The sequence below is a fragment of the Theropithecus gelada genome, chromosome 20 (genome assembly GCF_003255815.1).
Source record: "Theropithecus gelada isolate Dixy chromosome 20, Tgel_1.0, whole genome shotgun sequence".
NCBI classification, from domain to species: domain Eukaryota; kingdom Metazoa; phylum Chordata; class Mammalia; order Primates; family Cercopithecidae; genus Theropithecus; species Theropithecus gelada.
In genome coordinates this window covers 5,994,527-6,016,830 of record NC_037688.1, presented here as the reverse complement: position 1 = coordinate 6,016,830, position 22,304 = coordinate 5,994,527, and the positions used below count along the sequence as shown (strand labels likewise).

General features: G+C 42.2%; 1 protein-coding gene and 1 pseudogene across 3 annotated transcripts in view; one reads left to right on the top strand and one right to left on the bottom strand.

The window, feature by feature from the left end:
* Positions 1-22,304, bottom strand: part of LONP2 (lon peptidase 2, peroxisomal) — a 125,523-nt gene that overhangs the window by 24,065 nt on the left and 79,154 nt on the right. For all 3 annotated transcript variants that reach the window (XM_025369572.1, XM_025369573.1, XM_025369574.1), the window contains one exon: positions 9,993-10,135. In XM_025369572.1, coding sequence (XP_025225357.1) covers positions 9,993-10,135 — 143 coding nt within the window. The remainder of the gene's footprint in view (positions 1-9,992; positions 10,136-22,304) is intronic.
* LOC112613774 lies at positions 9,483-9,873 on the top strand (annotated as a pseudogene).

Here is a 22,304-nt window from a genome sequence, read left to right as displayed (position 1 = left end):
CAGTATTCCCCATTTGCGGGAGAGTCTTGGTACTTGGGATAGAAGCAACTGGTAAATTGTTAATTGGAAGGGTAGGTGGTGTAGAGAACTACGTATAGCCAAACCTAGAGCATCTAGGCTTACAATTACTATCCTGACTTGATAACAAGTGTTCTGATATTAACCTGAAAATGAGAGTAATGCCAAATTTGTGTAACTTAACGTCTACATATACAGGGGGGAGAACTGAAGTTATTATCAAACCTGGAATCTCTATGATCAAGGCTAACAGTAGTTATCTAAGAAGCAAAGGACCTACAATTCTTAGACTTGGAGTCATATTCTTTAAGGATGTGTTCTGAAACTGTAACAATCAAGCATCTGGTTTCCATGTATTTCTCCCTCAGAAATGATGAAGTACAAGTAAATATGGAGGTACAGGATAAGACACATGCTGCTTTCTTGCTCTTGAATGGAGACAGTTTTCCAGCCATCTTAACCCCTTTACACAAAACAATTTGTGTTTTATAGCAAATAAGCGACTCAACATAATTTCAACATGGTGTTTATCCACCAGTATTTTCCTTTCAGCTTCTAGTCCCATGACAGGTTTGTGAAGTCATCAGTTACATTAGCCAAGACAGGCCTAGACTTGAAGTCTAGAATGTTTTTCCCACTATATGCCAAAGTAGAATGTGGGTATCTCAGGGTCATTTTTGTTGTTCAATTTCCCACCTGTACAATTGTTATGATTCAGTTTTCTTTTGTGTCTAATAAATCTTGTTCCATGAAATGATCAATTTCTTCTGAAATAATTCTGTCAATAAGGTAAATATGCAGATTAAGGAAGAATTTAAACTAAGTAAAAATCTAAAAATAGAATGTGTCTTCTAATGTATGATTGCATTCTTAATACATCAATGCTATTAGTTTTTAAAGAACATTTGGAGTATCTAATCATTGACAATTTCACACTACTCTTCCCTCTTAACTAAAAATAGTGATATTTGATTGAAATCGTAAGTATGCACAACTCTTTGTGACCCTTTCAAGCCTAGACCAACATGTATAGACCCATCAGAGGGACCCATATTTGACATTCATTCAACAGTCCTTTCCAAGCATCCTGATGCAGGCTCTGTTACAGGCCATGGGGACATAAGCATGAATACCTCCCGGCACTGAGAGACTAAAGGCATCAGACACAGGAGCAGTTATACTCCAGTGTGGGGAGCCCTGAAGAGGCAGGGGTCCCTCCCTGTCTGGAGAGAAGACACAGGCGCCACAGGAGAGGCTGAGTCTTAAAATACGAGTAGGAGTTTGCCAGCAGATGCCAAGGAATGGAGATATGAAGAATTTTGTAGGCCTTCTTGCCAAGGACAAGCCTGGCGTCACGTGAGACACAGAACCTGAGCTGTCAAATTGCTGTGGTGTGCAGGGCCCTGTAGTGGTGTTCATACCATCAACTGGTTTCTTTTGTAGCTCACAGAGCACTTTCAATGCTCCTGCCAGGGCTGTCACCACAGAAGTGATCCATCTGGCAACCTCTTTAAAGTCTTAGTACTGAGATCCCAAGTCTTGAATTCATGAATATTTGATTTTTCTAGTTGTAGATTTGTTTCAGTAGCATTCAGAAATGGGAAGAGCAGATTCTACATCCCTCGGAGAGGTGCTGGGGTCCACCACTGTCATCTCTTAAGCAGCATTATGCAGCCCCAGGCTGGCCTGACACTTGCATTGCTAAGAACCAGCTGCTCTCCAATCCTTCCAGTAAGGCTGGCACAATGGCGGATTCCTGCCGGGGCCTGGGACCAGACTGAACATGCAGCATCAGTGCTGCCCTCAACAGGTGGCACAGCAGGTTTATATGGAGCAGCACGGAGAAGTAATTTACTACCATGATTCTTTGGGGCATTTAGTTGGTGTTTACACTCTTTCTCAGTTCTAGCAGCTGAGTTTGTTTGCTTGAAAGGCAAGCATGATGATAGAATCTCCTGGAATTCGCTTCTGGATGCATTCTATTCAGGAGGCTTTAAAGTGTCTTCGTGTCTATCCTCTTCTTCATTATTTTCTCAGAGCAAGTAACTTTTAGACAAGGGCTTTTCATACACCATGGTCAGAAGCCAACACTGAGGCTTTTATATGAGGTGGGGGACACTTGAAAACATGAGAGTCAGGAATAATGAAATGACAGAATCCTGTCCCCAACCAGGTATACTGATCCTTTGTCCCTTTGGAGGTGCCTAATGTCCATTCCTTTTCCTAAAACCAGCCTGATTTCCTGCAGTGACCTACTCTTTCCATGCAGGCTCCCTGAGGCAGAAAACTCAGGATTCTGTCTCCCAGTGAGAGAGTGAAAGGGCACAGCCAGGGACTGAGGAGGTGCCCAGGCCCACCTACTCGCGTGGCCCCTCCTCGGACTCGGGGCAGTTCTGAGTCTTGCCGTGATAGCACAGGCAGTGTGAGCGATGCCTAGGCTTCCTGGGGACACCTGCACCCACTCCTGCTCCTCCCCACTTTTTTTTTGTAGTAACGTTTATTTTTATTTTATTTTTAAAACATGCACTTAATTGATCTTGTTTCTGTAGGAAACTTCATGTATTTTGAAAAGGTGACCTATGACACTGTTCCTAAATTTGAAATCTAGGCTAAGTTCCTGGAACCCATTTGATATGGTTTGGATCTGTGTCTCCACCAAATCTCATGTTGAACTACAATCCTCAGTGTTGGAGGTGGGGCCTGGTGGGAGGTGATTGGATCACGGAGGCAAATTTCTCATGAATGGTTTAGCCCCATCCCCTTGGTACTGTCCTCGCAATAGTGAGTGAGTTCTCTCGGGAGGCGGTTGTTTAAAAGTGTGTGGCCACCTCTCCTCCTGTACTCTTGCTCCTGCTCTGGCCACATGATATGCCTGCTCCCCCTTCACTTTCCGCCAAGAACTGTAAGTTTCCCGAGGTCTCCCCAGAAGCTGATGCTGGAGCTATTTATTTATTTATTTATTTATTTATTTTTGAGATGGAGTCTCACTCTGTGCCTCAAGCTGGAGTGCAGTGGCATGATCTTGGCTCATTGCAACCTCCGCCTCTTGGGTTCAAGTGATTCTTCTGCCTTGGCCTCCCAAGTACTGAGACTACAGGTGTGCGCCACCACACCTGGCTAATTTTTGTATTTTTAGTAGAGATAGGGTTTCACCGTATTGGCGAGGCTGGTCTCGAACTCCTGACCTCGTGATCCGCCTGCCTCGGGTCCTGAAGTGCTGGGATTACAGGCGTGAGGCACCGCACCTGGCCTGATGCTGGAGCTGTGGCTCTGATTCCTGTAGAGCCTTCAGAACCGTTAGCCAATTAAACCTCTTTTCTTTAGAAATTACCCAATCTCAGGTAGTTCTTTTTTTTTTTTGAGACAGTTTTCATTCTGTCACCCAGGCTGCAGTGCAATGCTGTGATCACAGCTCACTGCAGCCTCAACCTTCTGGGCTCAGGTGATCCTCCCACCTCAGCCTCCCAGGTAATATTTTGTATTTTTTGTAGAGACTGGGTCTCACTTTGCTGCCCAGGTTGGTCTCGAACTCAAGCAATCCGCCCGCCTTGGCCTCCCAAAGTGCTGGGATTTATAGGCATGAGCCACTGTGCCTGGTCTCAGGTATTTTTTTTATAGGAATGCAAGAATGAACTAATCCACCATTTTTCGATCTGTTTAGGGAATACTAAAGGATATTATTAATTAATAAAATTGTGCCTTCTTACCTTACTTCCGAACTGTCAGTTTGCTAGGTCAGTAACATTTTTTGACATTAATATATTTTTGTAGATTCATCTTCGATGAAAGTAAAAAATAGTAAGTGGTGGTATAAGGTTATTAACTATGTACAAAATTTGGAGTAGAAAAACAGTGGGGATTTTTTGGTGACTGGGGATAGGTCTCTTTTTATGGAGTATGGTAGTTGCAGAAATTAGTATTTGTTTATTCTTTTTTAGTATTACTGGGCAATATGGTGGGTACACTGACTCCCCAAATTCAAACTCTGTGATAATGTGCACATGCTTATCACCATTTATCAGAAGAAGACATCAAGCTCAAGGAGACTGAGTTTATGATTTAGTGAGTAAGAGGCCGCCTTGCTACTTTCAGGCCTTATTCTTCTACCCTTCTGAGCCCCTGCTTATGGCAGTTGGCTTTACCATCCTGACTTTCTCCTCACTGTCTCTGACATTCAGGAAGAGTCTAAACACTGCTCCTTCCTTTCTACCCCAGCCCCTGCTATCACCCTGGGTGTCTTCAGTGAAGGCATGATGCTCACCCAAAACCTGGCTTCTCAGTTCTTTAAATGCCTCCTGAACTCAGCCACCCTCTTCCAGGTACTTATCACCAACAGAAACCATACTACCTCTGAAACCCCTGATCATCATTTCTTATCCTTCTAGCTCGCCTGTACTCAAGCCATGAACTCCAGCACATTCCCATCATACAGCAGCTCTGCCCTAGCTTCACTCCTCTCTTGTGCAGCCCACACACGTTAGCCCCATCATTGTAATCTTTTCCTTATAGATAACTCAATATTTTTGTCCCTTTCTACATAATACCTTGCAAAAAGTATCCCTTCTCCCATCAAAAGCCATTTCCTCACTGGTGCTTAGCATCCCACCCCCTCTCACTTTCCTGGAGACTATTTCTATCGTACCACTGCTCTGTCCTGCAACATCAGTCCTGTGCTCTCTCCTGGATTACTCTTAGCAGCAGCTACTATTTTGAAAACATTCTCCCTTTGACATCCATATTCTCTTCTAGCTGCCTCATTTCTCTGCAATTGTTTACAGCCAAACTTCTAAAGAGCTGCCTACACATTAATTCTACTTCCTCACCTCCCATTCTTCAACATACTCCAACTTCTACCATCCCCACCACTCCTTCCTTGTGAAATCTCTTTCAAGGTCACCAACAACCTGCATGCCATCAAATCCAACACACATTTGTTCTGACCTTGATCTTCTTTGATCTCTCAAACAGTAAACACATTCTGATGTCCCTTCTTTCTTGAAATATTCTCCTCTTCTGTCTCTATGGCAGCACAACATCCTGGTTTTCCTCTTCCCTGAAGGCTTGTTCCTTCCCAGTCCCTTTCTGTTTTTCCTGACTTCTTTGTTGGCTCCTCTTCTCTCTATATGATCCCTAAATAATGCTGTACTTCAGGGCTTGCTTCTAGGCTACCTGCTTTTTTATGTCTCCTTTTTTCTTAGGTGATGTCAAAGCCTCAATTTCTGGGGCTCTAAATATCCTCTACTTTCTGATAACCCTATAATCTATATCTCCATCTTGGGTTTTTCCTTGGAGCCATAGATCTGAATGTCCAAATATCTCTACTTCTATGCCTCGCCAATATTTCAAACTTTTATTTTATTTTTTTGAGACAGGGTCTTGTTCTGTCGCTCAGGCTGGAGTACAGTGGCGTGATCTTGGCTCACTGCATCCTCTGTCTCCCAGGCTCCAGTGATCCTCCCATCTCAGCCTCCCAAGTAGTTGTGACTACAGGCGTGAGCCACCACACCCAGCTAATTTTTGTATTTTTTGTAGAGAAGGGATTTTGCCATGTTGCCCAGGCTGGTCTTGAACTCCAGGACTCAAGCAATCCACCTGCCTCAGCCTCCCAAAGTGCTGGGATTACAGGCATGAGCCACCACGCCTGGCCTGGATATTTCAACCTTAATGTGTTCAAAAGAGCCCCCAGTTTTCTTTGCAACACTCCCTCCCCATCTCCCTCCCCCAGTCTTCCCCATCTCAGTAAACGGCACTACTACACACATACCCTGTCACTCTGGCCAGAAACCCGTAAGTCCCTTTTGATAACTTTCCTTCATTCCCCAATTGTTTCCCATCAGCATGTCTACTTCTACCTCTAAAACAGACCTCAGATACAGCTAGAGTAGTTACTGTCTATCTCAGTACCACCGTTTGTTTTCTCTATAGCATCAACTTCAATTTGTGATTATTTGTTTACCTGTCGATTTTTTTTCCTGCACTAAAGTGGGATCCATGAAGGCAGACATCATACTTTGCTTATTTACTACTGTATTGCCAGAAGCACATGTTAGGTCCTTAATAGGTATTTATTAAATGAATGAAACTCTTTCTAGAAGAAACCACAGACCCTAGACTGTAATTTATCCTAAGGGAGAATATAGGCATTTAGACAAAAAAAGGTATCGGCTGGGTTTAGTGGCTCATGCGTGTAATTCCAGCACTTTGGGAGGCTGAGGCAGGTGGATGGCTTGAGCTCAGGAGTTTGACACCAGTATAGAACATGGTGAAACCCCATCTCTACAAAAAAATACAGAAAAAATTAGCTGGGTATGGTAGCACACGCCTGTGGTCCCAGCTACTCAGGAGGCTGAGGTGGGAGAATAGCTTGAGCCCAGGAGTTGGAGGTTGCAGTGAGCTATGATCATGCCACTGCACTCCAGCCTAGGTGACAGAGTGAGACCTCATCTCAAAAAATAAAAAGTAAAAACAAACAAACGAAAGGTATCTTGTAACATCTTGCGAACACCTCAACATGTATTCCAATATTCCTAGTGTAACCTCTCTCTTCAGATTCTTTGCCTAGGAAAGCACAAAGAAATAGAGAAATAAGACTGGCCACTTGTGAAGCGCAAAGAACAGAGGCCCTGCTCAGGTCCACCTGTGAGCTCTCTGCAACGAACAGAGGCCCTGCTCAGGTCCACCTGTGAGCTCTCTGCAAAGAACAGAGGCCCTGCTCAGGTTGCCTGTGACGTTTTTCTAGAGTAATAGAGCACTAGGTTTGGAGTTGGTCAGGCCTAGAACCAAATCTCATTTCTGGCATAAGTTGTGTCTTCTCTCGAGTTATTTAAATACTCTAAGCCTGTTTCCTCAACTGTTACTGGAAAGACAACCATGACCGAGGATTAAATGATCACTTGTGGAGGGCCTTGCACAGTGCCTGACAGCCAAGAGATACAAAAATGGTAGTGGTCAACAAGTTGAGCCCAGCCTCTCCCATTCCAAAGCAGAGCACTAGAGTTAGTAAGAATATGAATGAGAATCTGATGTAGCGCAGATGCCTTTTTAAAAAACTCTAATATATCACTGCCACTCTCTTCTAGCAGCCAAGGGCAGGAATTATCTTGACCTGACAGGGTGCTGTAGAAGGGGAGAAAGAATAATGGACTTGGAATAAGCTGATCTGAGTCTGAATTCCAACTCTACCAACTGCACTTTATGTGAATTTGTACAACTCATTTAATCTCTTTAAACTTTTCCCTTGTATGTAAAATGGAATTATACTCCTAGCACAGTGACAGCCCTCATGGGCAAGAAAGAAATGTTCTATAAGTCTTAATTTTATAGACACAAAAGCAGAGGTAGACTGTGTGGTTAAGTAATTTGGGGCTGGTGGTCATAAGACCCCGGGTAGAGACAGACCCCAGGCTACAGGGTGAGTTCTCACTTTCAAGCATGAAAAAAATGAACACAATGTTCCCAACACTCAAACACCATGTCAGGCCTCTGAGCCCAAGTTAAGCCATCATATCCCCTGTGATCTGCACGTATACATCCAGATGGCCTGGAGCAAGTGAAGAATCACAAAAGAAGTGAAAATGGTTGGTTCCTGCCTTAACTGATGACATTCCACCATTGTGATCTGTTCCTGCCCCACCTTAACTGAGCGATTAACCTTGTGAAATTCCTTCTCCTGGCTCAGAAGCTCCCCAGCTGAGTACCTTGTGACCCCTGCCCCTGCCAGCAAGAGAACAACCCCCTTTGAATATAATTTTCCACTACTCATCCAAATCCTATAAAACAACCCCACCCCTATCTCCCTTCGTTGCCTCTTTTCGGACTCAGCCCGCCTGCACCCAGGTGAAATAAACAGCCTTGTTGCTCACACAAAGCCTGGTTGGTGGGCTCTTCACATGGACGCATGTGACGCACTACATCTTCCATTCTAAGATGCTATTAATAAAAGACAAAATGGCTACTGGAGTCTTTCTGCAGACTCTCATTGGTAAAAGTGTTACTACGTAAAGCTCACATGCTACAAGGAAAATAAGGTTCTCTGATGCTAACAATGAGAGCTGGTAAGCAATGTTTATAAAATTTCTCATTTCTGTTCTCTTGGCTCTTTCTTTGCTAATGCTCTAGGAATGTCAGCAATGCTCCCAAACTTAACATCAGCAGAAATGGCTGGGCGAGAGGGGTATATGCAACAGAGACATGCATTAATCTTTTGTCTTTATTTGCTGCTCTAGTTTAAATCCTCAAAGAACTGTTGGAATGTAGTTTTCTGGAAGCCTAGAGAAAAAGGCCATCGGCCATGCAGGAGTCAAAACCTGTTTGTGTCTTCACTCTCAAAGTCACTGGATCCTCCCAGAATGAGAAAGCGGGTTTTGTTCACTTTCTCAATCAACAATGTTTTGCTCAAGTTCTTTCAATACTTCAAAATTCAAATCCATGATATCTTAAGAATTCAAATAATCAAAACAATGCTTCTGATTCTATTGTTCGAGTCCAGATTTACTGTCAAGAGTAAACAAGTTCTATTCTTGTAACTGAGAGCTCTGAGAGAGGCTCATTAGCTTTAATGACCAGCTTAGAGTTTAAATGGATAAACAAGACAGGCTTGGGGGCTATTTCTCATCAACTCAGTTTAAGAACTTGAGGAAAACCTATCTACTGGTAATGATTACAAATGTTAGATGGAGAGATTATCTTCTGCATAATTTATCAGATTTATTTTCTGAAAATATTTTTTCCTTAAACTGATAAGGAGGTGATGATAAAGCTAAATTCAGTAGTATAATACAAACATTTTTATAGTAACCAACCTATGAAGGCTCATCTAAGCACCCTATAAATTATTTCACAACACCCTTCGCAGTTATATTCTAACATCTATTTCCATCAGTTGCCTCAACTCAGTCTTGGCGCTCAGGCCTTCTGCTGTGAGGTATAGTTAGGAGAGAAAGATGAAAACAGGGCGAGACCTGCATGTGGGTTTAACCCTAAAGGAACTATTAACAATGGGACAATAGGTTCCTGAAAGATGTCATCTCGGTCTGCACTAGCACAGTCTGAAGCTAAGCTATGCTCATGTTTCCACACCTGTATCAGGTTGATTCTCTGCCTCTTCCCCCAAGCCCTTGATAGCACAAAGAAATCCCTCATTAAAGTACACATAAGAATATGGAATTTTTCTAAGGAGAAGAGTCAGAGGCATTGTTCTTAAAAAGGAACTGAATGGTAGAGAATAAAATGAGACTGGGGTTCTAAAAGAGGATATGGCTGGGATCTCTGGCTCCTGGCAACAGTCATATTATCACATTAAGCACTAAAACGCAATACCATACAGAAATAAAGTTTCTATCTTAAGGCAAAATTCAGCCTCTGGAAACACCCAATTCTACTTCTCTGTTAAGCAACCACCTGAGAGAATCAGTGAGTACCAATGAAAAAAAGGAGAATGGAGCGAGACTCGCCGAGCCGCAGACGCTGAGATGTGGATCTTTGTGAAGACCCTCACAGGCAAGACCATCGCCCTTGAGGTTGAGCCAAGTGACGCCACTGAGAATGCCAAAGCCAAAATTCAAGACAAGTAGGGCATCCTACCTGACCAGCAGTGTCTGATAATTTGAGGGCAAATAGCTGGAGGATGGCCGCACTCTCTCAGACTACAACATCCAGAAAGAGTCCACGCTGCAGCACCTGATGCTGCGCCTGCGAGGTGGCATTACGGAGCCTTCCCTCTGCCACCTTGCCCAGAAATACAACTGTGACAAGATGATCTGCCACAAGAGCTGTGCTTGCCTGCGCCCCCATGCTGTCAACTATTGCAAGAAGTGTGGCCACACCAACAACCTACGTCCCAAAAAGGTCAAATAAGGCTCTTCCTTCCCCAAAGGGCAGCCTCCTGCCCAGGCCCTATGGCCCTGGGGCCTCAATAAAGTGTTCCTTTCATTGACTGGAGCAAAAAGCAAAGGAAAAAAAAAGAAATTGATCACCTCCATTTCGTACATCGGGGGCCCAAGGATGTCTTTCAGAGCATGGAAATCAATCAAAATCGGCATTTCAGGTGGTAGAGCCAAGTCAGTAGTGTCACTGATAGATTCAGGTTTTTCATCTTCTAAGATGTGTTCTCTGCAACCTAAACGAAAAAAAAAATGTATTTAGAAGTTCTAAGACATTTGCAGGCTGGAAAATTCACTAGCAGTAAATATCAAACAAAAGCCCAGTCAGTGGACCTCAAAAGTTCAGTCACTTTTATGCATTTCTCAAGGCACAGACATTCACCTGTGTATCTGTGGCATGCAGGTGAAATAATTTGTCTTTCAAGAGCTCACTGAGGGTGGCATTTGCAGTTGCCTTGTTCAATTACTTTTACTTGCTTATCGTCTATCTCCCCCATTAAAGTGTAAGTTCCAGAAGGGAAACAACTTTGCTTGTCCTTTTTGACCATTATATTCTTAACAATTCCCAGCACTATTCAACTTAATGGCCTACAGCTAGGCCAAAGACTGAAGGGCTAAATGCAGTAGGTTACTTTGCATTCTGTGATCTAACAACTCTCTGTTCCATCAGAATAACTCAGGGCTTGTGACAAACTTTTCAAGTCCCACTTCAGAGGAGTCTGATCAGGTGTCCTCTCCCCTCCCCTCCTCTCTCTCGCCACACCCGCCCCACTTTTTTTTTTTTTTTTTGAGACAGGGTCTAGTGCAGTGGTGTTAACACAGCTCATGCTGCCTTGACCTCCTGGGCTCAAGCGATCCTCCCTCCTTGGCCTCCCAAAGTGCTGGGATTACAGACATGAGTTGCTGCACCAGGTCAGCTGTTCTGTTTTCTAATGGGCAATGTAAACCTGGACATGATAGAACTCATATAAGCAGTGCCTCTTTTGTAAGCATATAGCTTAACTCTAAGGTTATCATTTTCCAATAAATAAATATAATTGGCAGTGCCAGGGTAAGAGAATACTAAGCCTGGTTTGAAATCCCTGTAATAATGGGCCATCTCCTTTACCTGCCTATAAGCCCTGCATGGCTGATATCTTGTCCAAATATTGACTCATTTTGGTTTGGACCTAAGACATACAAGGAGCAGGACCCAGTCGACTTATCAGACCACCTTCTGTATCAATCTTTGTAATTCCAGTTCAAGTAATGAAAAATATTACATAATCTGTGGCCAGAAACCAAAAATGGGGAGTAAAGGTTTTAAAACTGCAGGAAATACTTGGCTGTATTCGATCTCATTCCCAGCTTTTTCTTTTAGTTTGTCGTAATTGTTCTAACTTCTTGTCTCATGAAGTGTTTTGTTTTAAAATCTTTCATTACCTTTTTTTAACATACTATTCCTTCTGAAAGTGATTGCTTTATATATTAATACACACATATAATAATTATGCAGTTATCTAACATTGTCTGTCTATCTATATTGTTTGAGATGGAATCTTGCTCTGTCACCCAGGCTGCAGTGCAGTACCTCCGCCTCCTGGGTTCAAGCGATTCTCCTGCCTCAGCCTCCCAAGTAGCTGGGATTACTGGCACACGACACCATGCCCGGTTAATGTTGGTGTGTATATGTATGTGTGTGTGTATATATATATATATATATTTTTTTTTTTTTTTTTTTTTGAGACGGAGTCTTGCTGTGTCACCCAGGCTGGCGTGTAGTGGCACAACCATGGATCACTGCAACCTCCGTCTTCTGGGTTCAAGCGATTCTCCTGTCTCAACCTCCCTGTAGCTGGGACTACAGGCATGGGCCACCATGCCCGGCTAAATTTTGTATTTTTAGTAGAGATGGGGTTTCACCATGTTGGCCAAGCTGTTCTCGAACTCCTGATCTCAGGTCATCTGCCCACCTCGGCCTCCTAAACTGCTGGCATTACAGGCATGAGCCACTGCACCCAGCCTAATGTTGGTAGTTTTAGTACAGATGGGGTTTCACTATGTTGGCCAGGCTGGTCTCGAACTCCTGACCTCAGGTGATCTGCCCACTTCAGCCTCCCAAACTGCTGGGATTATAGATGTGAGCCACGACACCCGGCCTAATGTTTGTATTTTTAGTAGAGACGGGGTTTTACCATGTTGGCCAGGTTGGTCTTGAACTCCTGACCTCAAGTGATCCGGCTGCCTCAGCTTCCCAAAGTGCTGAGATTACAGGTGTGAGCCACCGTGTCTCGCAATATATCTCTATATACTTATTTTAGTTTTGCTGTGGTTCTTCCATTTTTTCCACTAACTCTTTTCCTTTCAAAAGTGATTACTGAGTATGTTTAATACTGGTAGACCCTTATTTTATTTTTATATTTTCTTGGACCTCACAGGGATGAACCTAACTTTAAATTCTAACAATAACTGGAGACATCCTGAGTGTCACTAAATGATGCCAATGAGAACTTTTGGGTGAGGGATTCTCCCACTCTCCTCTCCTGCTGGGCTCTAGTGGGCTTCTCTTCAGGACTGAAACCATGAATGACACAGGAAAGAAAACACAACAGTTCAAATTTTCTGCCAGTGGATGGCTATTTAACAGCAAATTATGTCGAACAAAGCATTAAACCTCTCACTACCTCTCTCTGCAGAATTGTTGTGAGAATTAAAAAGAAAATCCTTTGTAGACTGCAAAGAGCAATGCACTGTTTAACACATATGTAAGTCTTGAGTTATATATATTCTTATAATTGTACCTCTGTAACGTCACTTGATCTTTCAAGGTTTGGCCTGACCATGTCCTAGGGACATCTTCCCCGATTTTTTTGACTTCTTTTATAGCATTCATTTGCTTCACAAAATCTAGCAATTCTGGGTTAGTCAGCAGCTTGTGGAAACGGGAGATTTTCTGCTTGCTGCTCTTTTTCCAGTATATTCCAAGCAGTATCAATGATCAAAGGTGGGAAAGCACTCACCTGATCAGTTTAGCTACATGCAGATCTCAGACTGGAAAAGAAAGTAGGTGTCATTGCTTAATTAAAATTAATGCACAGAAGAAAAGCACTACCTGTCTAAGGTTACTACACTCTACAGATGGAAGGTAGTGGTACTCAAAAACTTCAGCCAGTGCAAAAAGAGCTTACAAGTTTCTCCAGTCTGTGGTGCTTTGTGACAAGCTTTTCTGAGATCTAATTACTGTTGCCAGCTTGTATTTCACTATCACAGGAGGAAGTAAAGCTCAGTGGGTGAAAGCCAACCCACAATTACATAACCAATGCTTTAGGACATCCAATCCTTTTCCAAGTGTAGTATGGGGTTCAGTGTTCTGAGCACTGGGGGAGTGGGGTTGGGAGAGCTATTTCTAATGCAACTAGACCTTATAATATAAAAGATGACAATTTAGGGGCAGCAGATGTGTTATTAAAAAAATTCAATAAACTCAAAAATAAACTGCATTTCAAAATGTTCCATCATTAGAATATATGCCTAGAAAACTAAGGCTCTAGTCAAGAAAATGGTGTCAGCTAACTGGGAGAGGCAGGACAGCACTGGATTCTGAGTCACCCCCCGGATTGTGTGTAATGCAAAGTGAGAATAGGGAAACACTGGATCTTCCTAGAATACCCACTTTGATTCCTCATTATAAAACACACAAACAACAAGCAAAATGTCATCTCACAAAGATATCACTCAAGGAATGAACCCCCAGTTATATCTAAAACCTTCTGGGTCGTATGTGCAAGCATTCAAGCACTCAGCCCTAACACCATGTTCTCTCTTGTCAGAAAGGACCAGCACCAGGAGAAGAAAGTGGCATCGTCCCTGAGATTAATTGCTGGCCTTGCCCAAGATTGCAACATTCAAGCAATATGGACTTTTTAAGGCAAGGGGAAACACCAACAACAAAAAGTTCAACCTTCCAACACATCAGGGACCCTGACCCCAAGTCCTTCCTACTGGAATTGTGCAGTTTTCTTCTTATACACCTTTCTTTTGGACTCAAATAGTGGTTCTTAACAAATGGTTAATACTCATATAAAAGAAACTATTATTTCACTGAGAAGCAAAGAAATTCAAATTATAAAAACAAGCTGGTTACCAAAATAATCAGTAAAGTTTAAGAAATGACAAAGGCCAATGTTAAGGAAAGTAAAGAGATCTTCTCAAACACTGTTGCTTACAAAGTATAAACTGGTTCAATCTTTCAGGAAAGCAATATGGAAACAGACTGAAAGCCTTCCAAATATTTAGAGTCTCACACTCAGTGGGTCTTTTTTTGCAGCAATCTATCCTCAGAGAAATACACAAAAGTACAGGCAAGGGTTTGTGCACAGAGTCACCCATTGGCGCACTACAAATAACAGCAAAACTTAGATCCAATATAAGCACCCATCATTAGGAACATAGTTAAGTAAACCATGGCGTATCTATCTGGTAAAATACTACAGTCACTAAAAATGGTTTCCTAAGTGTTTTCAAGTAATGTGAGAAAATTCTTTCAAAACAACGTTAAACTGAGGAAAGGGGAGGATATAACATTTCACACAGTGTGATTTTTACATACACAGTAGTCATCCCTTCTCCACAGGGGATACATTTCCAGACCCACGGTGGATACCTGAAACACAGGATAGTTCAGAACCCTATATATACCATCTTTTCCCTACAGATATGTACTTATGATCATGTTTAATTTATAAATTAAGCAAAGTAAGAGACTTACAACAATACTAATAAAATAAACCCAGAATGCCAGCATCACTGCTCTTGGCTTTGGGTCCATTATTAAGCAAGGGAAGGGTTACCTGAACACAAACACCCTGATACCAAGACAGCTGATCTGGTAAGTGAGATGGCTGCTGCGTGGCTAAACGGGCGGGAGTCATACCGCGTGGATATGCTGGACAAAGGGAGGCTTCCCGTCCGGGGTCACACAGAGCAGGACTGCTCGACATTTCAGCACACTGCCCAGAATAGTGCACAATTTAAAACTTATGAGTGGATTATTTCTAGAATTTTCCATTTAATATTTTTGGATGATGGTTGACCGCAGGTAACTAAAACTGCAGAAAGTGAAGCTGCAGGTGAGGGGGGAGCTACAGTGTCATTATCATATGAATGAAATGATACAGTCCAAAATGGTAAAAGAGTTATGCCCTGAGCAATCATTAAAAAGTTAGGAAACAACAGGTGCTGGAGAGGATGTGGAGAAACAGGAACACTTTTACACTGTTGGTGGGATTGTAAACTAGTTCAACCATTATGGAAAACAGTATGGCGATTCCTCAAGGATCTAGAACCAGATGTACCATATGACCCAGCCATCCTATTACTGGGTATATACCCAAAGGATTATAAATCATGCTGCTATAAAGACACATGCACACGTATGTTTATTGCGGCATTATTCACAATAGCAAAGACTTGGAATCAACCCAAATGTCCACCAGTGACAGACTGGATTAAGAAAATGTGGCACATATACACCATGGAATACTATGCAGCCATAAAAAAGGATGAGTTTGTGTCCTTTGTAGGGACATGGATGCAGCTGGAAACCATCATTCTCAGCAAACTATCACAAGAACAGAAAACCAAACACCACATGTTCTCACTCATAGGTGGGAACTGAATAATGAGATCACTTGGACTTGGGAAGGGGAACATCACACACTGGGGCCTATCATGGGGAGGGGGGAGGGGGAAGGAATTGCATTGGGAGTTATACCTGATGTAAATGACGAGTTGATGGGTGGTGACGAGTTGATGGGTGCAGCACACCAACATGGCACAAGTATACATACGTAACAAACCTGCACGTTATGCACATGTACCCCAGAACTTAAAGTATAATAATAAAAAAAAAGAAAAAAAAGGAGAAAAAAAAGAAAAAAAAAAAGTCCTTTAAAAACATCTAGTTGGTGTAAAAATAAATCCAGAATACCTATGTATTTAATTCAAAAAAAAAAAAAAAGAGTTATGCCCTAAATTATGAGATTAACATTACATGAGATATTAAAAATAAATCATTGCTTCCAGTCCTGACTCTGAATTCCCACCTATGTGGCCTAGAACAAGGTGACTTTACCTCTTTGTATCTGGTTTTCTAATCAGCAAAACCAGAATTACAGTATTCTCAGAGAGTTGCTGGGAGAATTTAGTAATGGTCAAAAGCCTTAATATGTATAGATGAGAGATACTCAATTATATACTAGCTCCCACTCCCCCCATCCCCCCCCTTTTTTTTTGAGACAGAGGCTGTAGTGGTGAGATCTCAGCTCACTGCAACCTCTGCCTCCTGTGTTCATGCGATTCTCATGCCTCAGCGTCCTGAGTAGCTGGGATTACAGGTGTGTACCACCACACCTGGCCAATTTTTTTTTTTTTTTGAGACGGAGTCTCCCTGTGTCACCCAGGCTGAAGTGCAATGGTGCAATCTTGGCTCACTACAACCTCCGCCTCCCGGGTTCAAGCGATTCTCCTGCCTCAGCCTCCTGAGAAGCTGAGATTACAGGCGCTCGCCACCACACCCGGCTAATTTTTGTATTTTTAGTAGACACGGGGTTTCACCATGTTGGTCAGGCTAGTCTCGAACTCCTGACATCGTGATCCACCCGCCAAGGCCTCCCAAAGTGCTGGGATTACAGGCGTGAGCCACCGCGCCCAGCCCAATTTTTGTATTTTTAGTAGAGACGGGGTTTCAACATGTTGGCCAGGTTGGTCTCGAACTCCTGGCCTCAGGTCCTCCTGCCTTGGCCTCTCAAAGTGTTGGGATTATAGGCATGAGCCACTGCACCTGGCCTTTTTTTCTTTCTTAGTTTTCCTTTAGCAAATTATCCCAGATCCTGATGGCTCCCTTTTTTAGAGTAATACTTACTATACAGATTTCTATGACTAACATATTCTTACCCCAAACCCTTCTATTATAAGAAAACAAAGTGCTCTCTACAATCTCATTCTACCCAGCATCCCACAGACAGGACTCTGACCACAATCACACAACTGTTGGGAATCACATAAATTAAAAATACATAAAAGCCCTGTTAAACAGAGGTTGAAAAGAAAGGACATGGAAATATAAAATGAGTAGAATAAGTTAGCTCTACTTCATCCCACTTCAACTATTTTTCCAGTTAAATAAAATCAGTCTCTGAAAATCGGAGGGGGCTAGTGTTTTTTAGTTGATTTAATCTACTCAGGGGTATCTCCCAGCTCTTCTTTACTAGGTATTATCGGCCTATTAATACCTATTAATACCATTATCTATGTCTGATTCAGAACATCGCCAAGATAGTCGGGGTATAACCATGGAGTTTCCCAGCATTAAAGCAGCACAGATGCACACAGCACAGGGGCAGAACCAGCAATGTACTCATGGCATGAACTGTGGTGATGGCAGTGAACAAAGTGAGAGTGAAATGCGGTGTACCCCCAAAGGGGGCTAAGCCATCCTCTAGAGCTGATGGAAGCACAGCTATTACGGAGGGAAGTCCTATAGGGACAGCCTCCTCTGGGGAAGGACTGGGCTTTTCCTAAGCAGCTATCACTCGGACACAGTCAACTGTTTTCTACTCATTTTCCCTCTGCCACAGGAACATGATTTCAATGAAAGCAGGACCCACAGCCAAAGAGTTGCTGTGGGAAGAGGGAGGAAAGGGAATTATTGAAAGGGGAAGTAAGGAGGAAGGATAAGGGGGTTGTAATACCTCAGGATAGTAGCTCTCTGTTAAAAAATAAAAAAGTTCCTTGCTGTTTGAAAAAATCTTGACGCAAAATGGGAGGTCTCGGTAGCTCTTGGCCAGTGATCCAACCAATGGCAAGTAGCAGGGAGGCCAGGAACACAAAAAGCGCAACACCCACAATTCCTCAGCATGTGGTAGAAATGGAGACTACCTAACCACAGAGGGCCCTAGGATATCTATCATCATCTTTATTCAAGGCAGAATTTTAGTGATCACTCCTTATTCTCTATACCCTGCTTAATCTGAAGCATATATAGTACCAAGCTTTCAACCCCAGTCCCATGAGTTCAAAAGCTAAATTTTGTGGTAACAGGAACCCCTTCTTCTATTTATTTATTTATTTATTTATTTATTTTTTGAGACGGAGTCTCGCTCTGTCACCCAGGCTGGAGTGCTGTGGCCTGATCTCAGCTCACTGCAAGCTCCGCCTCCCGGGTTCCCGCCATTCTCCTGCCTCAGACTCCCGAGTAGCTGGGACTACAGGCGCCCGCCACCTCGCCCGGCTAGTTTTTTTTTGTATTTTTTAGTAGAGACGGGGTTTCACCGTGTTAGCCAGGATGGTCTCGATCTCCTGACCTCGTGATCCGCCCGTCTCGGCCTCCCAAAGTGCTGGGATTACAGGCTTGAGCCACCGCGCCCGGCCTAGGAACCCCTTCTTCTAAATGATCAAAGAAGTGTTCATTTTCACAAACAGCAGGTTTTTAATGCCTGTGGGGTGGGAATGGAGGAGGGAAGGATGGGACATACCAGAGCCTGTTAATTGCAGCCAGCAATAAAACAAGCTCCAGAAATGGGGATAATTTTCCAAGAAAGGACTACTACTGTTTCTGTCATACTAATATCATGTCTTTGGGAAACTGTTGGGAATGTGTAAGCTGCATTCTGATGCTTAGCAGAATTCAGGAAGAATCAGGAATTTATGAAGCACAGGATACAACCACAATAAACAGAACTTTAAATGCTGGGCAGAAGCTTAAAGATCCAGTCTAACCCTCCATTTTATATCTAAGGAGACACAGACCCAGTTTAAACAAGCTTAAACAAACTGCCTAAGTCCACAGCGTTTACAGACAGTATTAGGACTACTGACTCTCAAAGACACTTTTTGTCCCAACCTAAAGTCCAGTCTAGAAAAGCCACCTGTAGTTGGTGTGGATGTGGAGAAAGGAGAACTCTAACACACTGGTGGCTGGAATGTAAATTAGTACAGCCATTATGGAAAACAGTATGGCGATTTCTCAAATTTTAAAAGTAGAACTATCATATGATCCAGCAACCCCACAAATGGGCATTTATCCAAAGGAAATGAATATGTCAAAGGGGTATCTGCACTTCCATGTTTGCTGCAGCACTATTCACAATAGCTAATATATGGAATCAACCTAAGTGTCCATCAATGGATGAATGGATAAAGAAAATGTGACATATATAAACAATGGAATATTATTCAGCCACAAAAAGAATGAAATCCTGTCACATGTGGCAACATGGTTGAACCTGGAGGACATTATATTAAGTGAAATTAGCCAGGCACCAAAAGACAAATACTGTATAATCTCATTTATATGTGGAATCTAAAGAAGTTAGAGTTAAGTGGAATCTTATAGAAGCAGAGAGTAGAATAGTGGTTACAAGAGGCTGGCAAGGGGAGAGACAGTGGGGATGGGGAGAGATTGGTCAATGGGTACAAAATTGCAGATAAATAGGAGGAATAAGTTCTGGTGTTCTACTGCAGGGGTCCCCAAACCCTAGGCTGTGGACCAGTCAGTACCAGTCCATGGCCTGTCAGGAATCTGGCCACACAGCAGGAGGTGAGCAGCGGGTGGGTGAGCATTAGGGCCTGAGCACCGCCTCCTGTCAGATCAGCGGTGGCATTAGATTCTCCTAGGAGCTCGAACTCTGTTGTGAATTATGAACTGTGCATGTGAGGGACGTAGGGTGGATGCTCCTTATGAGAATCTAATGCTGATGATTCCAGGTAGAAGAGTTTTATCCTGAAACCATTCCCCCACAGGTCCGTGGAAAAACTGTCTCCCATGAAATTGGTCCCTGGTGCCAAAAAGGTTGGGGACCACTGTTCTACTGCACAGTGACTATGGTTAACAATATTGTATATTTCAAAATAGTTAGAATAATTTTAAATATACTTACCACAAAGAAATGATAAATATATGAGGTGACAGATATGCTAAACAGCCTGATTTGATTTTTACACAATGTATACATGTACTGAAACATCACACTATACCCCATAAATATGTATATTATGTAGCAATTTAAAAAAGAACAAATGGGGCCCCAGTTTCCTTATCAATAAAATGAAAGGCAGATTGGATGAACTCTACTCTCCCATACCATTCGTCACAGGGCCTTATCAAAATAGATAGTCAATTGTGGTTTGTCGAATTAGACCAAATTTCGGCTATGTAATTCTTAAATTTTATCAACATCTGTGAAAAATGATAAATCATCAAAATACTTATTACTTTAATTTGCCAAAGAATTACTGTTTTTAATGCTAATTTTGTCAAGTAAACAAATATTTTTATCAGCAAAAATTAATTATGTAACAATTATTTCTGAATGATCAAAATTTTTTCTTGCAAGTTGAATTCCATCACACTGGCTTCCTGAGTTGTGGAGTAGGAGCAAAATGGAAAGTGGAGACGGCTGTACTTGTGTCAGGGGCAAGAAACGCGTTACTGGGGATATAAAAAACAAGATGGCAGAGGGGTTATGTGTGAGGAGGAGATGTTTACATCTCAACTCTCTGGCACACATGATTTCAGACCATGTTTAAGCATGGAGAGAAAGACACATATGGTTGCGGTTATACAAACAACACGTTGTTTTGTTTTAACCAAGCCTACTTTAAAAAGTGACATGAAATGCTGAGATTTCGAGTGGCTTTCTTATTGCACAAAATAGCAGAAATATGTGTCACAAGGCTAAACTGACAAGGATATAATGCATCTAAGGACCTACCAATGGTAAGGCAGAAAAGGGAAAAAAAGTGTCTTTTGAAAAAATCAGAAAAACCTGAGTATTTCCAACTGTATAATTTATGCTGTCATTTCAGGTTAATCTTTTCCAAAACAACATCTTCCTAGCCAGAGGAAGTGTGCTAAGTACAACTGAGATTCAAGTTACTGGCCAGGGCTGCCAAGGCATTTGGGTCTACATATTTTCAAACTTTTTTATTTTTTTAGAGGAACTAGCTATAATGGAGAAATCTGTAGATCAAATGCCCAGAAGAACCTTCAGGCCAGCAATAAATCCTTTTTCTTTCTGTTGGTGTTTTCTTCATTATTTTGGGGGTGGCAATACAACCTTACCGTTACCAAATACATTTTCTTTCAAGTTTACCTACTGAACATTTCTACATAGCAACCACTGAGATATACATGGAAGTTATGACTGTGACTTCCATCATTAAAAAAAAAAAAAGAAAAAAAAACTTTTTTTTTTGGAGACAGAGTCTCATCTCTTGCCCAGGCTGGAGTGCAGTGGCACAATCTCAGCTCACTACAACCTCCACCTCCCGGGCTCAGATGATTCTCATGTCTCAGTCACCAGAGTAGCTGGGACAACAGGCGTATGCACCACCACACCTGGCTAATTTTTTGTATTTTTAGTTAAGATGGGGTTTTGCCATGTTGGCCAGGCTAATCTTGAATTCCTGAGCTCAAGTAATCCACCCGACTTGGCCTCCCGAAGTGCTGGGATTACAGGCGTGAGCCAACGGACCTGGCCATTTTTCAATTTTAGTGGCAATTATCTATTATGAAACAAACAAACAAAAGGGTATCTGCAAACATTTTTTCCACTATTTTTCCATTGAAATGAATTTAGAGACATAAGCAAATGACCTTTTCATGTCCATTTACTATAAGTAATTTTTATAAGCTACCATACCTTCAATAAGTAAAATAGAGCTTTCAATGATCAATTCAGTGCCTCCACAGAGGTTAAAAATCAGCATTTATTTCACTTAAAAAATTGTTTCTCTATCTGCCTCTTCCAATAGACTACACATTTAGTTCTCTTTAATCAGCTTCCCAGAATCCAATTATAACTTGGCATATAGTAGGTACAGTCATGCACTGCATAACAACATTTTGGTCGAAGGCAGACCACATATATGACAGAAGTACCAGAAGACAACAATAGAGCTGCAAGAGTCCTAATGCCTAGTGATGCCCCCTTAGGGCAATGGAATGCATTACCCAAATGTTTGTGGTGATGCTGGTGTACACAAACCTACTGTGCTGCCAGCTGTACAAATGCACAGCACGTACAATTACAAACAGTACATAATACTTCACAGTGATAGTGAGTGACTATGTTATTGGTTTATGAATTTACTATGCTTCATTTAAAAATTTTTTTATTCTTATATATATTTTTAGAGGTGGGGGGTCTCACTATGTTGCCCAGACTGGTCTTGAACTCGTGAGTTCAAGCAATCCTCCTGCCTCAGCCTCCCGAGTAGTTGGGACTACAGGCACACACTATCATGCCTAGACTATACTATGCTTTTTCTTATTATTTTAGAGTGTACTCCCTTCTGTAAAAAAGAAGTTAACTGTAAAACAGCCTCAAGCAGATGCTTCAGTAGGTAGAAGAAGGCATTGTTATC